General features: G+C 38.4%; 1 protein-coding gene across 2 annotated transcripts in view; it reads right to left on the bottom strand.

The window, feature by feature from the left end:
• The window catches only part of LOC100763249 (receptor-type tyrosine-protein phosphatase kappa), a 530,034-nt gene that overhangs the window by 80,911 nt on the left and 425,548 nt on the right, over positions 1 to 23,575 (bottom strand). For both annotated transcript variants that reach the window (XM_027402864.2, XM_027402866.2), the window contains exons 12-13: positions 17,471 to 17,744; positions 13,580 to 13,616 (exon numbers count right to left, since the gene is read on the bottom strand). In XM_027402864.2, the coding sequence (XP_027258665.1) occupies positions 13,580 to 13,616; positions 17,471 to 17,744 (311 nt within the window). The remainder of the gene's footprint in view (positions 1 to 13,579; positions 13,617 to 17,470; positions 17,745 to 23,575) is intronic.

The raw sequence follows: 23,575 nt of genomic DNA, 5'->3' as shown, positions 1-23,575 counted from the left end.
ACAAAAAACAAAAAACAAAACAAAACAAAAACCCCACTCATCCTTAAGTAGTATATTACAGCAACAGAAATGTGATTGATGCAGTCTCCTCACCAAAATAAGAGCTCCTACAAGGACCCTATGCCAATTCTCTGGCCTAGAATTATTCTGACATATAAATGGCAGTTGACTCACCCATTTACTTTGTGTGGTTTTGTTGAATAAATGAACTTATTAGGAGAATTCAAGGAACTTGTTAGTTACGACTTTGCTGTTGGATCTTCTGGCAGCTAAGTGGCTAAATGTTCAGGTTACCTACCTAGAGAGCCAGGAATCAGAACTCATCACTTTCCTGGCATTTTCCTGGCATTAAGAAATAAAAGTCTTTTTCAAGTCTTCAACATGTTAGGTGAATACATAGATAACACTGCACATACTTATACAGCATGTTAGGGGGATACACAGATAACACTTCACATATTTCTCCAACATGTTAGGGAGATACTAATGCAACACTGCACATACTTATACAACATGTTAGGAGGATACACACACAACGCTGTACATACTCACAAAGCATGCTAGAAGGACACACACACAACACTGCACAAATTTACACAACCTGAGTATTTTAGTGCATTTACTTCTAGATTTTAATTTTTTCTCAAGTCTTTTGTTGTCATTAATTAGACTATTAGCTACTCAAAGGTTGTTTCTTTTGACCTGTAGTCATATTAATGACAAAATTCTATGGTATAAAATTCACAATGTGTTTTCCTCATGATTCAAAAACATTACAATCAAAGAGAAATGATGAAATTAAAAACTCAAGCAAGTCATCAGAGAAGCAGATGGGAACAAATGCAAAGACCCACAGTCAGACATTATGCAGAGAATGGGAGATCTTGGAACACTCTGACCTCAACACCTCTTCCCTTAGGGGGTCATGGAACCCAGGAGCAGATGAGGCAGAAAGTGTTCAAGAGCCAGAGGGCATGGAGGGCATCAAGGAAACAGTTCCCTCTAATCCAACAGGATGGATGCACATAGGATCTCGGAGTGACTGAGATAGCATGCACAGAGCCTGCACAGGGCTGCAACAGATTGGGTCTGAGAGCTGAAGTAAGTGGACAGACACACACCCCTAACCCTAATCCAGAAGCTATCTCCAATGAATAAATACTTGACGTGAAGATTTAGTTTTGTAAGCAGTATATATTACGTGAGGGGGGAAAGGGCTATTTTCAACAAAATACAATTTTAAAAAATTTAGACCAGTTTAAAATAAATACCCTCAGGCAAAATAATTTTTCCAACTTCTTTTTTTTTTTACTCTAACACTATAACAATTTAGATTGGAAGAACTCATAAGCAAAGGTAGAATTTCCATTCCTATTATTGTCTTTTGTATGCTTAAAAGAAAGTGAACACATTTTTTTTTATAGTCACCAGTAAGAAACCTAGATAAAAACATACCTGATATAGTTTCAGAGCAGTGAAAATAATAATCCTGATGAGTAACAATAATTTTGTAAATATACAGTAAAATGGAATACATTATTTCATTCATTCATTTGTCTATTTAAAATTAATAACACCAATGACAATCTATGCTGGAGGGAATGTGGAGGAAGTGGAACTCTCCTCCATTGCTGGTGGGAGTGCAAACTTGTACATTATGGCAATTTCTCAGGAAAATGGGAATCAGTCTACCTCAAGATCCAGCAATTCCTCTCTTGGGCACATACCCAAAGTATGCACACTCATAAGATAAGGACATATGTTCAACTATGTTCATAGCAGCATTATTTGTAAAAGCCAGAACCTGGAAGCATCCTAGGTGCCCCTCAACTGAAGAATGGATAGAGAAAATGTGGTACATTTACACAATGGAGTACTGCTCAGCGGGGGGGGGGGGGAAATGGAATCTTTAAATTCGCATTCAAATGGATGGAACTAGAAGAAACCATCCTGAGTGAGGTAACCCAATCACAAAAAGATAAACATGGTATGTACTCACTCATTTTTGATTTTTAGACATAGAGCAAAGAATCACTAGTCTACAATCCACACTACCAGAGGAGCTAGGAAACAAGGAGGACCCCAAGAGAAGATTGCATAGTCCCTGGATGAAGGGGATGGGGTCAAGAACCCCTGACCAAAGTGGGATCCCAGGGGCAGGGAGAGGAAGGAGAGCCTTCATCCTGTTGCTGTTCAAAGCAGAAACAGACATCCACATCTAAGCACTGAACCACACTACTGGAATTCAGTTGTGGAGAGGGAGGAGGGATTGGCAAAGGAGCCAAGACAGGGATGGAGAGACCTGCAGAAACAGTGGACCTGACCTACTGATAGCGTGGAGACCCTTGTCATAAAGCTGGGGAAACAGCATTGGACCAAACCAAGCCCTCTGAATGTGGGTGCCAGCTAGGAGGCCAAGACAGTCTATGGGACCTCTAAAGGTGGAGCCAGTCTTTATCCCTAGAGCACAGTGGACTTTGGGAGCCCATTCCTTATGGAGGGATACTATTGTAGCACAGATACAGCAAGGAGGCCTTCCTCAAATGATCTGACAGAACTTTGAAGGTCCCTGGTGGGGGAACCTCACAATCCCTGGGGACTTTGGGGTTGGGCTGGGAGGTGTTGGTGGATAACATGGGAGGATGGGAGGGTGTGGGAATGGGGGAAGGATATGAAAATATGAGTAGTAATTAAAGAACAAAAAAATAAATAGTGACCTAAAGAAAAAAAGATGGATAGATTTATGTTACCTATCAGGTGCACATTTCAGTATAAGCAGATTGTTGCCCCTACAGCCCATACAGATAGGTCACTGTGGTGAAAATTTCTTAATAATAAATTATTCAACCACTTAGCCATTGAATCCATTGTGGACACAGTGCATATTGTCTACTGTAGTTTTTCAGCAACAAAGAGTACTTTAGATTTGCAAATGCATTTAAAAAAATCTCTATTAGTTATTAACTTTTAAGACGACTTCTCTGCATTTTAAGTAAAAAAAAGTTTACAACGTTATGGACTTTGTCAAAGAGAATGAAAACACTGGTGCCTAACAAGTTGTTTGTGTAAATCATGACGATGCTTGAAACTTTATTAAAATGACTTGTCCCTGGTTTGACTTCACTTAGAGACACTTTCATTTCCCCCAGGCTACAGTCTAAACTTTAATATTAAGTGTACCTTTCTGTAGCTTTCTTCCTCTGAACTAATGAAACACAAAACCTCAAAGCAGATTTTTGAAAACAAGAGTGCACAAAATGCATAGGAAGAGGCGAGTGTGTTTCTTGTCTGCTGGGGGAAAGAGTGTGAGTACCAGCAAGGTCACTGCTCAGGCATGCAGGAAAGGGAACAACTGTTCTCTCTCTCTCTCTGGACAAGTTTTCATATGGGTTGATGGTTTCCTCACAACTTATCTACCCCAAAGACAAATGCAAGTCATACGCTGGTCCAGAGTATTTTCTAAAAATTTATTTTTATGTGTATGAGTGTTTTGCCTGCATGTATATCCATTCACCAAATCTGTGTTTAGTATTCTACGAGGCCAGAAGAGGGCATTGGATCCCATAGGACTGGAGTTACAGACAGTTGTGAGTTGCCATGTGGGTGTTGGAAATTGAAGCTCTTTATTGCTGAGCCACCTCTCCAGTCCCTTGTGAAGATTTTCAGTGGTTGAATGAAACTATCACAGTTTACCTCCATTTCTATCTGCAAAACAATCTCATAAGAATAGTTAAGAGATTGTGGTTAGGATTTTAGCAGCTGAATTTCACTTAAGGATTTTTGACTTCAGCCTTCTCTGCTGATAAATCATCCCATGCCACTATGTTTTGTAAGGGGTGAGGCACAGGTAGCTATTTAAAGGCGAAGGGTTTGGAGAGGCCCTGAGGCTCCCGTTCAGCAGTGGTGACTGCAGAAGGGAAGCATGGCCACAGTTCCTGCATGTTGCACAACCAGACACAGCTCCATGGTGTTGGTTATTTTTCAATGTCTGTCACTTGAAACAGCATTTTCATCCATCTGTATCCTCAGAGAAAAGGGCACCAATGACAATTTGACAACAGTTTAGACAAAATTAAGATTGTAGAGAAAATGCTTTTTGAGAATTATTTTTATGACACAGTTGGGGAATAGAAAATAGTGGAAAAGAAGTAAGGAAGAAAATATACTATTAACGTTTATATGTTCTACATACAATCTTAAATGTTGACCTCTTCTCTGAATGTGCTGATTGATATATGTTTAAAATTAAACATATCATCCTTAAAATTGGTATCCTTAAAATTAAAATTTGTTTCCTAGCTTTTTGTAGAGAATTTTTCAGCATCTTGGCCCCTTAGCAATACTTGTTGGCTTTAGTGTGAGGATAATATAGATATAAACATACACAACTCTATAATGATAATTTGGAAAAATTTAAATAATACAATATCCTACACATAACTAAAAGATTAAAATAAAAATTCAACATTAATTAGCTCAGTCTGAATTAAGCATGTCTAAGAAAGTACTTTTAACAATAAACTGTTATTCAGTAAAATATTTCTTCGCCCGCCCCCCAATTTTTTCATAGTATAAACTAGAAACAACATGCATAAGATTCTTTGCTGCTAATTCTGAGAGGAGGAGACATAGTCTTCCCCAGGGAAGAGTACAGCAAGTGGTTATCCAGTACCAAATTCTTGACCCTAAAAGCCTACCTCCCATTAGCTACCTAATCCTGAGGCTCTTGGGCACGTAGGCAACAAAAAGCACCCGTCTCATTGTAGGAGAAAACAAAGGAGACGGTCCACTTTTCCCTGGTAATGTCCATGGTCTCTTGATGAAACCTCTCATGTTCCCGAGAAGCTCAGGTTACTTTCATTAGCCAATGGTATGCAGAGACCGGCATTTGGATGTTTGGTGTGCTCGCTGGCTGTAATTAAGGCAGTCCTGTTTCCAGGGGTTCTTTATGAATTCAAGTTACAAAATACAGAGACAGATGATTTCATTCATCTATGCTGCTCTCTTCCTCTTTTCCCTCCCTGTCTTTGCTCTCACTTCCTCCTCTGTGTTACACAACAGAAGTTTGACAACGTATTTTAAAGGAACAAATTTAATCATCTTTAGTGAAAAAGTAGGTGATGAAGTTAAAGATGACAAAAGGTGTAAGCTGAACCCTCCCCCCTTCAATATACACCCCTGTAGCACTCCAGGAAGAAATTTTTTAAACAGAGGAAGAAACACTAGCTTTACTTGTGTAGTGTAAATATGAATTAAACTTTACACAATGAGTGGAGAGTTGCATAGGTCTTTTTATCATGATATTCAGTCCTGCAATGAGCCTTCATTTCCCTTTTCTCACCCAGCTTTCTGCTCATCTTAACCATGAGTTAAGGAAACCCTAAGCACCTCTGTGAAGATTCCTCTTGCTTTGCTTTCCTTACTTGCTCTTCAGCCAGGTTCACTACATAGCAAGTCTGCATAAAGAAAATTCAGCCAGAAAGGCCCAAGATTGGGTAATGGACTAAACCTACCAGATATGCTTTCTAAACATCTTTAACTGTCTGTTTAATTCTGCTTCCACATATTATGTCTCTACAGTCCACAAACTATGTGTTATCATTTAGTTTTATTACTTGGTTTAATTTTCTGTTGATTTATTATCCCATGTTTGAAACAAGTTCTTGAACAGCTCTATCTATTCAGGCAAGATGAGAAAAGTCAGAGCAGTATAGGTACGGAGTATAAAACAACAGTGAAGTACATATGGATAATGGGAAGACATAATTGCTTTATGATTCTAGAGAGAGTAACTACTAATAAATGGCGGTGTAAGCAGTTATTTTGTTTTAAGAAAAAAAGCCTAAATAGATAATTGTTTCATAGACAGTTTAAAGAGTTTTTTCAAGAAATCTTTTTTAGAGTGTTTTAAAAAGTCAAGTGAGCCAATGATCTCTAGCTGGAGTGGGTGTTGAGGAGATTAGGACCATCTATGACTTTTTTCTATGGATACTTTTTATTTAACAGGAGTCATGAAATCACCACTTGGGACTCTCTCTCTCTCCTTTACTACCAGTAAGGATTCAATTTCAACTAATTTCAGTCACATTTCATGTGTTAATTTTTTATTTCTTTGGTTATATACATATATAACATTTAAGATTCTCTTCAATTTCTTCAAACACTGAAAGAGAAAAAAGAACTATTTCCTGGGACAACTGATTAAATATCTTCAGTATAATTCCTACCCATATTATAATTACTTTTCTTTAAACCCACAGGTTTGTGTAATTCTTACTCCTCATCAAAGAAACTTCTCTTTGCAACAGGAGAGAACCATTACAAAAACAAAGAAACAAAACACAAAACAACAACAAAAACAATTGAAATGTGGAGAACAAGAGATCATAGGGTGCCCATTCCTAACTGATTAAGCTACAACATAAGACTTCCCTCGAAAGCTCAGGGATCATTATGGAAAGGAGAGTGGGGTCATTGTAAGAGCCAGGGGAATGTGAAGTTTACTATGAGATTATGTCTCCTAGAAATGTCACAAAGGCTGCAATCATGAAGTTTCACAAACATGAGTGCCTAAACAAGACTTGAACAATGACACCAATTGACATGCTAACATGGAAGAAGGGGTGCTTGGAGGGTCTCATTCTGACACAAAGAACCAGAAAATGCTGAGAGTGGAGAAGTGTCTCCCAATCCAATACCAAAAGCCCTGAGACCATACATACATAGGTATTGTTACAAGGACTGAGCAAGTTGTATTTATGCATTAGCAATGTGTGTGTGTGTAACCATAATTAGCAAATCACGGAGAAGACGAATTTGAGAGATGAATGAAAGGTGCTGGAGAGAAGAAAGGGAATGGGGGAAATAATACATTTTAAAAACAAAAAACATTAAAAAGAATTGTTTTTTCTATAGTACTACAGCTTTCAGATGTATCATCTATCTATCTTCTTTCCGTTTTTTATTGGATACATTGCATATTTATAAATTGTTGCCCTGCTTGCTGCTATTAATTTTTTTATTTTGTTTTTGTTGGGGAATCTCTCTCAATAGTCCATGTTTTCCTGGTACAAACCAAAAGGTCAAGTTGGCCTTGAAGTTATAGTAATCTTCCTGCCTCTGATTTCCAAGTGTTGAGATTAGAGTTATATACCATCATACTAAGCTCAGCTATTGAGTATTTTAAAATATTAGTTCTATATAATCCAAACTCTTTTTTTCTTTTCTTTTTTCCCCTTCAAAATAGGGTTCTCTATGTGGCCTTGGTTGTCCTAGATCTCCCTCTTAAGGCCAGGCTGTCCTCAAACTCAGAGATCTGCCTGCCTCTGCCTCCTGAGTGTTGAGATTAAAGGTGTGCGCCACCACCTTACAGCTTCAATACTATCCACACTAAAGGTTTTTTTTTTCTCAATTGGATTATCAGTTCTCTATGAATTATTGTTTTTCCAGTTTCTCACAAATACTTTACTGCAGCATTATGATTCAGTTTGAACTTTCCTAATACTAAGAGGAGTATTATTGAAAACAAGTCAAAATATCAACTATATCCTAATGAATTACATTCCTGAGTTTGTGGTTATAAAAACCCATACCCTCATAAAGAATAAAAAGAGTGTCCTTCCATTTATGTTAAGTTGCTGACACTATCTATGCACATTGCATGCTAATTCGACATTATAAAAGGGGTTATCAACCACATGAATCAAGTTCAAGCAGGTTATCTGAACTGAGGAAGTTGATTGCATCCCTCATTAAAAACCATAATCCACCAATCTGTAGTTGTGTAATGGCCTCTGATTATTTAAGGTCAATTTGTAAATGTTTCCAATCAACTAGACTGAGCCGCTAGCCCTTTCCCATTTTGCCATTTAATTAGTGTTTAAATAGTTTATGGTATAAGAGTGAACCTCTCTGAAGTACCTTTCTCCTTTCCAAACCACAGCAATTTAGGTTAAAAACAAAGCAATGAGAGCAAAGGAGTGTCTACGTTTGTGTCTGTTCCGTAGCTTTCGGTGATAGTTTGGAAAGCTTGAGTTATAATGCCACCCTTTGTCTCCAAAGACTTTGGCATGAATGTGGTTTATCTCTTTTAAGGAAGTGCTGGTGACAGGTCAAAATCATCTTGTGAAACAAATTAACTCCAAAGAGTGAAAATACTGGAGTTATCTCTAAGAGTTCATGGCAAGAATATGTAGGTAGAAATAAACGTTGACTAACAGGGACTCTCTCAGCCGCTCACTGCCAACCCATGTGTGATCAGGAAGTAGACCACAGGAGTAGACTTATGGATTCCGAGAAGGCTGCTCAAGAAATGAACATTCCACATGCAAACAGTGTTCTCTCAATATGAAAGCTATAGTAGAGCTGGGAGAGACTGAATAAGACCCTCTGAAGTTCAGGGTCTTTCCTGTTTCATGAAATGAGCAATACACTGGAGAGGGTGGAAAACCTACTTACAAAGGAAACCTGTACAGTCATAATTGTTTATTATCTAATAAAGCTTGTTTGGAGATCAGAAAGCAAAGCTAGCTATAGTCATAGAGGCTAGGCAGTGGTGGTACACACCTTTAATCCCAGCAGTCACACTAGTTAGCCATAGAAGCTGGGTAGTGGTGGTGCACGTCTTTAATCCCAGCACTAGATTGGACAGTGCTGGGATAAGACAGGAACGGGGTCTCAGAGCTGGCATTCACTCTCATGTTGAGGCAATTAGTCTCCAGCCATGTTGAGGACAGGGTCTCCCCAGCCTTGGTAGAGTTGAGAGCTGCTCAGTTGCTTCTCTGATCTTCAGTTTTAACCCCAACATCTGTCTATGGGTTTATATTATATATACTATACTGATATTCATGTGATTTAAGAAGGAGAAAAACATTAGATGAACACCATTCCTGGGATGTAGTGGTTATTGGGGGAACTGACACAAAACTTGAGGAATAATTTAAAGAATAAGATGAAAACCCAGCAACAACTGTTGTTAACTTTAAGCTTCAATTTTGAAACTATTATGCGGAGTTCTTATGTTCAGTTGCAGTTAATATTTCAATATATCCAACTGAAGTCAAAGATGTTCACATCAGCAGAACATCATATATTCTTGTGATGCTAAGTAACACTCATTTGTGTTATGTGTAATGGAATTTTCATCTTTTATCATATTGGCTACATACAGAATCAAAGTAGTAAGAGATTTCCTTTAGAGTTTCTGCTTGAATACATTAAACCATTTAATTCTGCTTAAAACACTAGACTAGTACCCTCATCCTGGGGACCAAAAGAGTTATAGAACACAGTCCTATGAATCACAGTGATCAAGCTGAATTGTTTCACATGTACTGTCTTCCTAGTTATGCACACAAATAGACATTTGAATACATTATCACTTATCCCAGTGGAACTCTTTCAAATAAAGATTATATGAAACTTAATACATATTAGTTTACAAATTCTATATATAATTAACTACAGACTCATGTAGAATCTCAGCTCTGGAATATTTAAAAAGATTTATTTATTATGTACACAACATTCTGCCGCCGTGTATACCTGCACACCAGAAGAGGGCACCAGATCTCATTATAGATGGTTGTAAGCCACCACATGGTTGCTGGGAATTGAACTCAGGACCTGGGGAAGAGCAGTCAGTGCTCTTACCTTCAGAGCCATCTCTCCAGGCCCCTGAGATTTATTTATTTATTTATTTTGTAAAATATAAGGTGACCTATAAATTCACATTTCAAAAAACAAAGAAACAAGCCCACCTGCATATTCAACTCACCACATACAAATGCTCTGATACTTTTCTGAACTGCAGGCAGCGCTGTTTGATTAAATATTAAAGCAAAACATGTATCTCAAATTTAAATTCAATTACCAACTCAACAAATATTTGTTGTACACAATAAGACTTTCATCTTGTACTTGTTCTTGGAATATAGTGATATATAAGACTCTTGAATCACAGAAGTAAACTTGACTAAGTATTTAAGTTAAAAACACACATCCTGTCTAACAAAACTGAAGTATAAAAGGCCACTGGAAAGTAGAATGTCTTACAACAGAAACACTTCTAGAGAATGACACTTTTTTTTTTTTTTTAAGCAAGGTTGACTTATATATGAAGGACATTAGGAAAGTTTGGTACCACTTTCTCAGTACTTCTAGCTGAGGATGTAGAGGTGAAGACAAAGGCAGGCTCTGGAAACCGAGAACACACAATGTGTGCACAAGGATGCACTGGAGTCTTTCCTATCTTTCTGGTCAGTAAAGCCATTCCCCACTTGGCTGTCCTCTTGTTGACACTATCTGAGAAGAGAAATGTTTTTGTTTCCCTGAGCACCAGGGGCAGCCTTCCACTTGCCACAGATTTGCCTACAGACTCAGCATTCTTTCTATCCATGTTCATATAGTTTTCACTAGTTTGTTACTTTAAAAAAAAATCAAGAAATCTACTCATGAGTCAGTGTGTGTGTGTGTGTGTGTGTGTGTGTGTGTGTGTGTGTGTGTGTATCAGCAAAGCCCACACATATCAAATAAATAGTGAAGCCCACATATCTCACATATATGGTTTCATCAATCTTTAATGAAAGTGTACATTTGTTTAACTGGTCAGTCCTTTACTGGGGGTTTCTCTATGTCCCTTCACAGGCAATGCACATATATAATTTTGACCATTAAGTGGTCTTCAAGATGCCTTGACTGAAAAATTTTATTTTCATACTGAAAAATTTCAAACAAAAAGGTAATCTTATGGTGTTCATTTAGCATGCACTTAGACAATAAGCCAGCTTCTTTACTAAGTGTGGTTTTTCACGGGCAGAAAATTGGCAAAATTCAAAGCAAGAAATGGATTAGATCTAGTAAAAAACATTAGATCATAAAAAAATCTTAATTTTACTCCTAAGAAATTTCTACCTCCAATTTAAGTCTACTTTAATATTTATGCTTTTATTTCCCTCATAACTACATACAATGATTTATGTGGTTCAAAAGCAAGGTTCATCTGGGGGCTTGTCACAGCAATTTTCTAGATTTAAAATGGCAATGGAAAACATAGAGGCTCATGTAAGTCCATTAGTAAGGATAATGCTGTACTTATAACTGACAAGAGAAGACCTGGTTAACACGTACAATATCTGTAATATGCTAGGGCTCATTCAAACACATGTATGTATAATTGTCCCTTTATCTGTGGCAGGTTATGTTCCAACGACCCCAGCAGATGACTAACACCACATATAACATGAAATTCTGCAGATCTTTCTTCCACATGTATATACCTATGATAAAGTTTAATATAAATTAGATAGGAGATTACCAATTATAATAAATGAAATGGAACAACTATAGGAATATACTATAGTAGCTGTCAGCATTAACTACTCTTGTACTTTGAAGCCACTATTAAATGAAAGGAGGATTTCTTGAACACAAGCATAGCAATATAGCAACAGGCCATCTGATAGACAGGGTGGTTACCAAGTTACTTGACAGGTGGTTAGTATATTCTCCATGAATGCTGTGGACAAAGGGGTACTTGGGTCCTGGGCCAGGTAGAGCAAGATAGTGAACACTTTCATTCTGCTACTGCCAGTGGCATGCAAAATTTAAACATTTACAAATATTTTATTTCTGGAATTTTCTATTTAGTATTTTCAGGCTATGATTTACCATAGATAACTTAAATCATGGAAGAAAAATCCCAGATGAGAAAGATGTATTCTATATGTTCCCTAAATTCTCAAAATACTAAGGGATACGCACTTTGTTACTCTCCTTTGGTGAATGGAGCTTTTGCAATTTGCCCGAAGCTATCAGGCAAGATCAAGATCTGACCTCAAACAGTCGAAGGCCAGAGTCCTGGAATACTTAGTGTGCCACTCTGTCAACCAGAGATCCTGAGCTCCTTGGGATGAAATCGGCAGAACAAGGGAAATGACCCCAAACTGAAAGAAGCCTTCTTAGCACCCTCTGGGCTGCTTGCAAATGTTCTATGTCACATGCTAAGATTGAATTCCACGATCTATAAACCTCCCTGGAGCATAAATACCAGATCATATTTGTCATCGTGCTTTTATTGGTATCCGAAAAGGGACAAAGTGACCCACAATGGTTCATGCAAAAGCAAGGGAATGAGAAGAAAATTCTACATGTTACAATCACTTCAGCTCTTCTTTATTTTATTTTTTTTTCTATCTAAAGAACTTTCCAGCAGCTTGAAAGGAATACCTTTTTCACAGTATTAGGACCCTGCTTTACATCTAGAAAAGCAGAAGTGACACATAGCTGAAGGGCTACCTTCCAGAAGTTTCAACTGTAACTCCTGGTTTACAAGCCAGTCCCTAAAATTAAAAACAAAAAGCTGTTTGCACATTAGATGCTTCTGCATATAGTTTTCTTTCCTTTCACTGGAGTTGTTTACTTATTTCTTAACTATCATGAGGAATCTCAGTATCTGAATGGGATCAGTAGGTTTTTTTTTCCCCATCTGTGAAGTTTCTTTATTAGTCCCACGAGTCAAGGGGAAATTCTTTATTGCCTGCACCAACCAAGAGAAAAACAAATGCTAATTGAGCAGATTGATAGATGGAGAAATAGATGAAAGGAAAGATGCCAACATAAACAGAGTATGGCAATTCATTGTTACCCCCAGTGAAGCAGCTATGCTCACAAATGTGCATCAAATACTAACTATGGTAACAAAGCTCCCAGAGGGACAAACTCTGTGGAGGCTCAGGCAGGCAGGCAGGCAGGCGACAGCTCTTCCTTCTCTGCTAGAACAGACAGAGCAGTGGCCTCTCCCTTGTGGAACCATTCAGTTTTTAAAGGAAGGACAATACACACAGAGGTATACAAGCCTCCTCCCCATGAGAAATGCCAAATACTCATTCAAAGATGACAATACATTCTTTCTTATCAAGCCAGCTGAGTAAGTCATGGCAGTCAGGGTCAGCAGGCAGGGTTCTGGTTGCCAGCCTTCATAGCTATAATTTCCCAGCATTAGTTGAATCAAAAAGAAAAATTAAAACATCTTCCTTCAAGTGATGAAGTCGTGGAGCTGTTCTCCCACACCAGAGCTCGTGTGCTGTTGAATTAGCTTTGTTCTTTTTAAATCAGAACCAAATACAAATGAAGTGTTCACCTGACTGTGTAAACCCATCAGAGCTGAACATGTTTCATCTGTCTATCACACAGAACAATAGAGGTTTTGAAGTAAGTGACTTGGACTTTGAACTGCTATGGCTGAGTTTTTCCAAATAGGCTGATGAGCAGCATAACACCACTCAGGAACTAAATGCAGCAATAAGCCCTCCTAAGGTTTCTAAATCCATCTATTATCATAACAAGGTTCCTTTAGTTAAAAACTAATGACGAATATAGGACTCTCGTTTTGTATTAAAGACACCCAAGTGAGTCAGAGAACTTAGCTGGGGCTTGCCTGGGTCCCAGTCCAAATACCTTATAAAGGAAACACTACATTTAACTGGCCTGAAGCAGGGAACAAAAGTCTTTGTTTTTGGAAAGGAGTAGAGAAAGAAGTTAAAAATAAAAACAAAACAAAAAAGCAAAGTAAATCCCTTACCTTTTGTAGCAATTCGTACACATTGGGTTTTAGTTTCCTGGTAGAGTGAAATCAAAAGAAAATGATCAATATATAAACAATGTTTTCTCTTCTATAAACTATTATTATAACTATTATGAAGACACATCGAGTTATACAATAGGATTATGACGAAAGAATTATAATAATAAGAGAATTTCTTTCTCAATATATACTCTTTGATGATAGTTCAGAACTTTAAAGAAGTTCCTAGTAATTTCTAAAGATGTGCATATCTGTTTCACTTTGTAATAAAGCAAGTTGGTATGGAAGAGACAAGTTGTATGGCCTTCTATTTGCATTTTTTGTTGCTTCTTAAGCTACTAGAAAGATATATATATATATATATATATCTGCAAAGCTAATATAAATTAGAGCCAAATACAAACTTAATTTTCATCTGATAGCTACAGACTTTGAATAGACCTGAACATTATATACTCTCATTTGAATCTCGGCATGACTAAACAGCTAAACTATAGTTATTAAGAAAGATCATCAAGCATCTCAGAGCAGTTTAAATGGAATTTATCTGTTCCTTCTTTCCTTTAAATTTAGCTGTCAGCAACTAAATGTTTTCCAACACGGATTTTTCCTACATCTTATTATGAAGGTAGATAGAGTAAATAGAAATGTTTTGAGGAAGCAACAAGGCTCCACATGTGAGTCTTGGGCTCTGGTCTCCTTCTCAGACACCTTCTTCGTCATTGTCTATCTCTGCTTGTCTTCTCTTTCTTCCTTCCCCTCCCTTCCTCTCTCCCTCCCTCCTTCCCTTCCCTCCTTGCTACAGAGTTCTCTTCCATGAGTGTTCCCTTAGTCTCCCTAGAGATAAGGATTATAGGTCCTTATAGGAGGAGATAGGATTATAGGTCTCCAGCCCTGCCACTCTGTGCATATATTTGAATACCCAATACATAAGAAGACGTGTCAAAGTCAGTGAGAAAAATGAGTTATTGTGCCCACTTTTCTGTGACTACCATCACTGTGATCAAAACAGCCTGTATGCCCTGCAGACACTCCTGGCATGTGTTCCAAACCCTACAAGACAAAGTCCTTATAATAGTGTGTTTCTCTGGTCATCACCACCTGGGGTGTTGCTTAGGTGACACTAGACAACATAGCTTTTGAAGACATGTGGGTATATTATAGTGGGACAGGGCTCAGCACACCGGCCCCTTCCTTCTGCCTCAGGGTATGGACAGATTGTTGTCCATGGGAAGCTAATAAATTGCTTTTGTGCAATCCTGGATCTGCCTAATGTTCTCTCAGTTCTGCCCTTCCACTTGCATTAGCCAGGGCTCACCTACCAGGAACATGAGTTTTTCTGAAAGAGAGGCTGTCTTCAAGAGGCTTTTTATAACTCTCTAATCTTCAGTGGTTTTATACACTGATAAATATTAACCCAAATTTATATAACCTCCTCTCTAGCAATTGAAAGTATGTAAAATATAGAACTGAGAGAAGAACTTCAGTTTCTTCACTGTGGCCAACCATCAGAGTCAGCTGCAAGAGACTTTGATGATCCAGTGTAGACCCCAAAGGATTCTGCTCTAGAAGCAGTCTATGTTGATTCTCTGCAGGCATTTCCAGCCTCTGCTGTTAGGAGGCTCATCAGCGCTAACACTCTGTGACTGACACGGAATACACTGCAGGTACTCTCAACCTGTGCTTCTCAACCTTCCTAATGCTTTGACCCTTTAATACAGTTCCTCATGTGGTGGTGACCCCCAACTATAAAATTGTTTTCATTGCTCCCTCATAATTGTAATTTTGCTACTGTTACGAATCATTAATGTAATTATCTTTGTTTTCTGATAGTCTTAGGCGACCCTGTGAAAAGGGTCATTCAATCCCCAAAGGCTGAAAACCACTGATAAACTCTGGACAAATAGCAGTGTAGATAAAGAATGTCAGAGAAAATCCCCTGTGAGTACATGCATTCATCAGCACTCCAGCCACATAACTGAGGGGTTAACAGGAGATGATTTGGAAACTATCACCTCTTTGAAGAGGAAAACTCCAACCTACAACTGTCTCCTACTTGTGTACTATTTGCGTTTAGCTGGGGTTACTAACTTTTGTCATGTCTTTGTTTTGAACAACCTAATTAGACAAGAACTTTTGAAGACGTGTGTGTACTGATGGTTTGTTAATCTTGAATGTCATTTTGATGGGATTTATCACCATGGAAACAAACCTTTGGGCATGTCTGTGAGGTACTACCTATAAATTAATTGAAGCAGAAAGACCTACCCTAAATATAGATGACATTAAATGGTGGGATGAGGGTCCCATGTTAGAGAAAGAGAGATGGAGATAGAGAGAGGGAGGCTGGGGAGAATACCAGGATTCTTTGCTCTCCCATATAACCAGTCACTGCTTAATCTTGCCCCATGCCTCAGAATCCATGGACTTAACTCTCAACTGAGAACTAAATAAAACCTTTATCTCCCCAATGGCTTTTCCGCCCCTGAGACAGGGTTTATCTGTGTAGTCCTGGCTGTCCTGGAGCACGCTTTGTAGACCAGGCTGGCCTCTACCACAGTGATTCACCTTCCTCTGCCTCCCGAGTGCTGGGGTTAAAGGCATGTGCCACCACTGCCCAGTTTCAATGACTTCTTGCCAGGTATTTTTGTCACAAGTAAAATAACTAATACAAGTTGGTGTGAACTCTAAAGAATCAAGTTATATAGGGGAAAAATGAGAAGGGTAAAGCATCTTCAACTATGGATAGTCTCTGCATGGAGACTCTGCATTTAAAGGGTCTCTGGCATTCCTCTTTACCATATACCACATGATGACCACACTGGTAGGCAGAAAAACACAGCTTGCATATAAAAGCAATATTCGTATTGTCATGGCCTCCGTAGAAATACAAATTGGTTGTCTCCCAGTTAAACTATTCTGAGAGCTAATATGACTCATACAATTGGTTGTCACATACTTCCTATTGTCTCCCAGATGCCACCAATTATACAAAGCCAAACCATTTCTCGTGTAGCTACAAGTCCATCAAAATACCAGTGTTCACGTAGATTAGAAATTGTTAAAAGTTTCTCTTCTCAACAGGTTTTTCTATCCTACCCGCCTTTGTCCAAAATAGAAATAAATAAATAAAAACAACATAAGTCTTGGAAAAGAAAGTCTTTCAAAGGGAAACAGCATGAGAGCAAAAGGCTAGGTTGTTTCTCTCCACATGCCCTGCTGCGCTTTCCTCTTCAATATTCATTTGGGATCAGCAGCAGTGCTCAAAAACAACTGTGTCCAAAATAGGAAAAGGAGGGGCAGTCGGGGCCAGGGCCAGCCAGCTTCTGTAATGGCTCAGCACCTAGCCTTCACAGGCAGCCTTCTGTTTAGGTTGTGTCAGCTGGACCACAGGCGTCCCATTACTTTGTAATCAGAGGATTGTTACTTGTTATTTACTATTTGGCTTGAACCCCCTGAAAAGCTTATAAGGGTTTATTAGCCCACTGTGGAATTCGTATTCTGTTTATCCTGAGGTAAATTTAATTTTTTGAAGCAGCCACTACTGAGCAAGCAAGGCAGAACAATGGCGGGAATTTACTGGGGGTGGCATCCCGGTGGCAGCACACCCACCCTTTCAAATCACTTCGTTCACAGTTGCACTGTAGGCATTCCTGAAGAAGGAGCAAGTGGCAGTAGTTACTAGGAAACAGGGATCCTGTGAAATGCTGCTGGCTTGCAGCCTCAGCCCTTCAGACAACATACACATTGCTGGCAACAGAGGAGACAATACACATCCATTTTTCTTTCCCTTTCTTTCTTCTTTTTTTTTCCAGTTTTCCTTGACAAACGCTACTGAATGTTTATAAAATATGGCCATAGCTTTACAGAAGATCAAGGGAATCTCACCTTCTCCACACTGCTCATTGCTTGGAAATAGATGTTGTACCCTTTTCGGGGAGCCAGAGGAGGGTTCCAAAAGCCTTTATAGGTCCGGTTGTCACCCACAGTGAAGGGGGCAGGTTCAGGAAGATTCCCAGGGGGCAGTTCCGCAGCAAAGTAATAGGGTGCACCTCCACTCATGGCGTTCTGGTATGTGACCGGTACCTGGTAGCACTCCATGGCCCCAGCTTCTCTCTTGGTCCGATGTGGGTGTAGCTGTTCCACAACAATTTGGTAAGCACTTTGGGGAAAGGAAAGAAATAGTTGCACTTAGACATTGAGGCATTAAGATTTGGGGAAAGGAACAGGGGTTCAGAGTGGGCAGGCCACATCTCAAAGTATATAACTGGCATGTAGCCTCTTTCCCATAAAATAGTTTTTCATGTGCCCTGTTGCCCTCAATGCTGAGCTTACCACGGAACTAAGTAACACAATCACTATAAAGGGCTTCACATTTTCAACCACTGAAAACTAAGCCCCTCTAATAAGGACACCAGCGTTAACCAGAGTCCTAGATTAAGTTCTCTTTCTACTATTTTTAAGTGGAAAAAGTTAACATTTTCCTGTGAAATTACATCAGGGAAGGCCCAGCTCCAAGGCCCACCAGAATGATGGCCTCCAGGAGGCACTGGAAGCTGTTGTCGGCAGTTGTCACAGGCTTAGGGACTCAATGCACTGACAGGCTTCTCCACCTCCTGACCTGGCCTCCATCTCTACTGCCTCACAGCTATGCAGATCCAAAGTACAAGTGACATGCGACAAGGCGGGCAAGATGGACAGAAATCTGTCCCCACAACAGAAATAGACTGCCTTCTTCTTCTGAGCTTGTTAATAATGAAATGTTACAAATCGGAGAGACAGATGGTATGTGGCCTATTAAAACTCCAACCTGAACCATGAATCTTTTTCTTTAAACACCTTAGAACTTTTCTACAATCACTGTTATTTTATAGGGGTAATTAAAAAAAAAACCTGCAAATCTGAAATAAAGATGTCTGGATCACTACTAACTATTCCTTGTCAAGTTCTCAAACTCATATGTTAATAATATTCTTATTTTGTGGAAAATGTCTCATGTGAAAAAGTGATGAATATCTATGAAACACAATTATTATTAATGTTATATATAATTTAATGTGCAAATAATTAATATATTTTACAATTGCTGGAAAATGAAAATGAATTTTGGTGTTTTGTTTAGATTTGCTGTGGGTGGGGTTCTAAGTAAAATTTTGAGATTTTTAGGTAAATATGCTCCATCTCTGCCTTCTGGGGGGAGGGGAGACAGCCAGTATTCAACAGTAGGGTGGAAGATTGCTTTAGCTAAGAGTCTTCCAGAGAGACTATGAGAGGAACCGAAGTTTGCATCTAGGAGAATGAAAGCACTCAGGATCTAGAGCAAAATTGCAATTTATAAGCTCTTTTACTTAGAAACAAGAGATGCCAGAGCGTCAGAGGAAGGATTAAATTTAATTTACAACTACAGTTTTATTTTCCTTCTAAATATTGATGTTTTCCCAGTTTTTTCCCATCAAAATGTTGCTATAAAATGTCAAAAGGTTGGTACCTATTTCTTTCTCTTTTGAGAGGGGACAGAGATCATATTAATGGCAGAAACTGAGATTTGAGCAAGTAATCAAGTAATCGAGGCAGAAGTCTGTTATTTCTGATTGTAGATACTGCATGGTTCTCTACACCTCTGCCAAGTTGGGTCACCAAGCCTGAAGGAATGCTACTGATAGGAAGCCTGCTATCTGTCTCATCTAGGGAATGACATTTGTCAATTTAAATTTAGGAAATAGCAAGCAGAGCCCTACAGACACAAAGAAAGCAGGAGCAGAGTTGACATATGCTTGCTAAGTACAGCTAGCCCTTATTTTATTTTGGATTTATTATCCATATTTATATGTTATATGTTTCCATATCCTGCACATAAACACACACACACACACACACACACACACACACACACACACACACACGCATCATGCTCCCCAGACAAATCTAACTTTATATTTTCACCCCAATAAACAATAATGACAATTATCTATCTTGGTTAATAACCAAAACTAACCTTTGAAAACAAACTTCTTAATTATCCTATCCACCTCAAAAAATCTAGTATACATTAAATCTCAACTCATTCCATTAAATTGAAATATTTAACATTTCATTTTCATGTTTTTTTCCACTTCGGTTAAATGTAGGAAATATGCAAGACAGCCTGTAGCTCTCCAGATTTATCTGGAATAAAGCAAAGTGTTACTGGTGGAGACAAGTGAAGAAAAAAGGCACAGCCTGCACTTTAGAAACCTTGAGTCTGGGTCCATCTGAGATAAAAATCAACAGCTAGGACTCAGCTTTAAGATATGGAATAACCCATTTTAGAGAAAGTTTAGAGTAGAACTGATTCTATAAGATGTATAAAACAAGAAAATTTCCCACTGATGCATATGGATCCTTTATTAACATGGACTTTAATTTTTATGGCGTCTTTTACTTATAAAGGTTCTCTTAGAAATTCTGTTCCTACTACTACTAAGAAACTGCGGGAAAGAGATCTGAGTTCCTATTAACATTTATGTGTGCCTTACTTTCTTCCTTCTTGTGTTAAGAACCAAATGTTTGAGACCCCGTTCCACAGTTCACAGCAGCAATCTTTTCACCTATGTGTTGTGGGACAGAAGATCTACAAAAGCAATCTGGCTCAGATGAGCCAACTCAACAGCTACTGATTTTGCCATCTTGGACTTCCCAGTCTTCGGAGCTATGAAGAATAAACGCATGTTCTTTGAACCACCTAGGATTTTGTTATGACAGCATAAGGCTGATTATATAAATGTTCCCCTGCCCCAGGAAGCTTGCCTCCAAGAATATTCTCTAGATTCCTATTTGTGCCATGACTGGAATAAGATGGAAAATTAGAGGAGACAACTGGATCTCATTCCACATCCTTTCACTCCACAGCCCACCCTGCCAAGTGAAGCGTCTACACTGCCTGGGAATCCGGTTCTGTGTCTGAGTAATTTTTGATCTCAGCAGTGCCTATGCCATGAGCTGATACACAAGCCATTTGATTTTACATTTCAATGTGGATTCAAATGGGAGCATGGGCATTTAACTAGGCATTGGTAGATGAACAAATCCTTTTCTTTTTCTGGTGATGTCTTTACTTATAATATATCCAAGCATTCATATTTCTTTTTGGTCCCATAAAAATGACCTCTTATGCTTGAGAAGTTCTCAATACTGTTTGAATAATGAAGATTTTCTTTTTCTTCCTTTCTTTATCTCTTTTCTTTCTCTCTCTCTCTTTCTTTTTCTTTTTTTTTTTGTTTTGTTTTGTTTTTCTGAGACAGGGTTTCTCTGTATTGCTTTGGAGCCTGTCTCAGAACTTACTCTGTAGACCAGGCTGGCCTCAAACTTACAGAGATCCTCCTGCTTCTGCCTCCCGAGTGCTGGGATTAAAGGCATGTGCCACCAAGGCCCAGCTAAGATTTTCTTAATTAGCTTTCCTCCTAGGAATTTGCATTCCTTCATTGACTTCATTCAACAATGAAACACTGGGCAATTCCACACAGGAACTGAAGACACTGAGGTGAAAAAGTACATCACCTTTCTATTTGCTGTTTTTGACATAACCAAAATTCTTTCTGCTGTTGAAATGCTTTGTAGCCCTCAAAAGTTTGTATATACATATATACAAAATGACTTTCCTTGGTTGGTGTCTACAAGAAAGCAACTAACAAGTGCATTTCCCAATCACCTTAACTCTCAGCATCACATTTCCTTTTCTTCCTTACACTTAAACCAAGCTGAAGTTGATTACACTATTTCTCGTCTATGACATCATCACAAATATCTTTCTGGTATCAAAAATCTTGGTTCATACCTGTCTGTTTTTTTTTTCCCCCTGCCAGCACATTAGAAAACTCAAGTGTCTTTCCAGAAAATGACACTGGTCTAAGTCTTTATGGCACTTTACTGTCATTAATAGAGCATAGCCTTCATTCAGCTCCAGGAGGCTAATCCTGTGTGCATCTATTTCTCCCTTTTTCCGGGTACATGGGGAAGACCTGCACTGAATTGACTGCAATCACAGTGAGTTCTTAAAAAGTGTTTGCATGCAGCAAAAAGTGCTATCGAAACAGCCAAATATTACAAAGAGAAATACCGTAGAAGTTCAGGCACGACTTCAAACAACTGCTGATAAAAGGGACATTTCCCTTCACTGGTCAGTTTGAGACGATGTGCCTCAAACACATATCCCACTTAAAAAAAAAAAAAAGCCTATTTTTGCCCTTGCTCGCTTCTTATTTGCTAATTCAAATTAACTAAAGGACAGAGGATATGAGAAGTCAAATTAGGATTGAACTGACTGTTGACAGGAAATGGGCCTATGCTTTTGTTTCTTAAAGTTTTTAAATTATTGGATGAAATTTATCATTAAAAACATTACTGGAGCTTAAGACTCTATTAATTCAGAATATTAAAAATATCACAGAATATTTTAATATGGTTATTCATTGGCCAATCGTTCCTATACATTTTCATTAAAAATATGGCACTTTTCTCTCTGCATAAGGACCAGCAGCTTCCAAATCCCCAAAGTCAAAATCCTGGAATCAACTTAAACAAGGTCTCATTTCCTGGAATCTTTCCTCATCTTTTAGCATGCCATTTCTTTCCATTCTCTTTCTTCATTTTATAAGTGAGACTATACTTCATCCTGGGATTACTATCACACCAAATCCTTGCCCTTCACCTTCTTTCTTGTCCTTAATAGTTTTTTTATACGTATTATTCATTTGAAGCTACGATCAGTGTTATTTACACACCATACACACTGTCAAGAGTTTCCTCAAAAATCTTCACCGAGTTAAGATAGTTCTGTCAGAAATAGTCCTCTGACTGCTTCCGTCGTCAGTGTAGTCTTCTGGAGCCAGTGCATACATACTTTGAGGTGGAGGAAATAGATGTAGAAGTCACAATTACACCAATTCTCTTTAAGCATCGCCATTAATTCACTGATACCATTTATGATGCCACAGCTTCATTGGTCAGAACCCTCAAGACTAGCCTCAGAAATTCTGGGATTAAAACAGGAATACAGATCACTGTCTTAATGAAATGTATTGCCTGCATGATGAACATGGTCCATTATGAACACAGTGTGTTTATACTATCATAAATACTGCATCTGACATGTCTCTTCCTTATTATATTATGAAATCATGAAAACAGTAACTATCCCAATTTTAACTGTAGTGTCCAGTCGATCATTTATAAAATATCTGTTATCTTCTGCGAAACATTTTAAGTGATGTGTTCTCAATAATAAACAGTAGTGGATGTCCCTGCTCTCCAGGGACTAAACTTCTAGAAAGCCATAAATACATAAAAAACAAATTCACAATTTGTAAAGAAGGCCTAAGTATTCTGAAGAAAGACATAGCCGTGGCTGGAAGACAGCTCAGTGGTTAAGAACACTGGATGCTCTAGCTGAGGTCTTAAACTCGATTCACAGTACCAACATGGCAGCTCACAACAATCTATAATTCCAGTTTCCAGGAATTTGATTTATGGTTGAGTTGGATGCTGGCCTTTCTGTTCAGAAAACAACAGAGAAAGATTTTGTCCATCTATTCTGAAATTTTTAACATATGTCTAGTTAGAATTCAAGTCAGTTTGTCATGATGGTGACTAAGACAACCAAGAAGTACTTGTTATCATTAAATATATGGGGTGAGGCACATTGTCCGTCAATGGATGACAATGGCAGCACTAATGCTCAGCTGTGCATATACAATGAGGGAGCCAGACTATCAGGATACAGACTAATAGGGATCACTTCTCTATTCTGATCTGTGATTATGTTACACTCTCTTTAAAACATTAGACAATTTCTCGTCTTAATTTAAGAAAAATTCTGGTTCTCACTACAGTCGTTCATGACTACATTCCAATCGCTTCACTAAAAACGCATGATGCTAAGATTCAAAATTTGACTATACTCCCAAATAAAATCATTCTAGAATGAGTTCTTGACAACCTAAAAGATAAAGTTCATAT

Source organism: Cricetulus griseus, chromosome 2 (genome assembly GCF_003668045.3).
Source record: "Cricetulus griseus strain 17A/GY chromosome 2, alternate assembly CriGri-PICRH-1.0, whole genome shotgun sequence".
Classification (NCBI taxonomy): Eukaryota; Metazoa; Chordata; class Mammalia; order Rodentia; family Cricetidae; genus Cricetulus; species Cricetulus griseus.
This window is presented reverse-complemented; position numbering and strand designations above follow the sequence as displayed.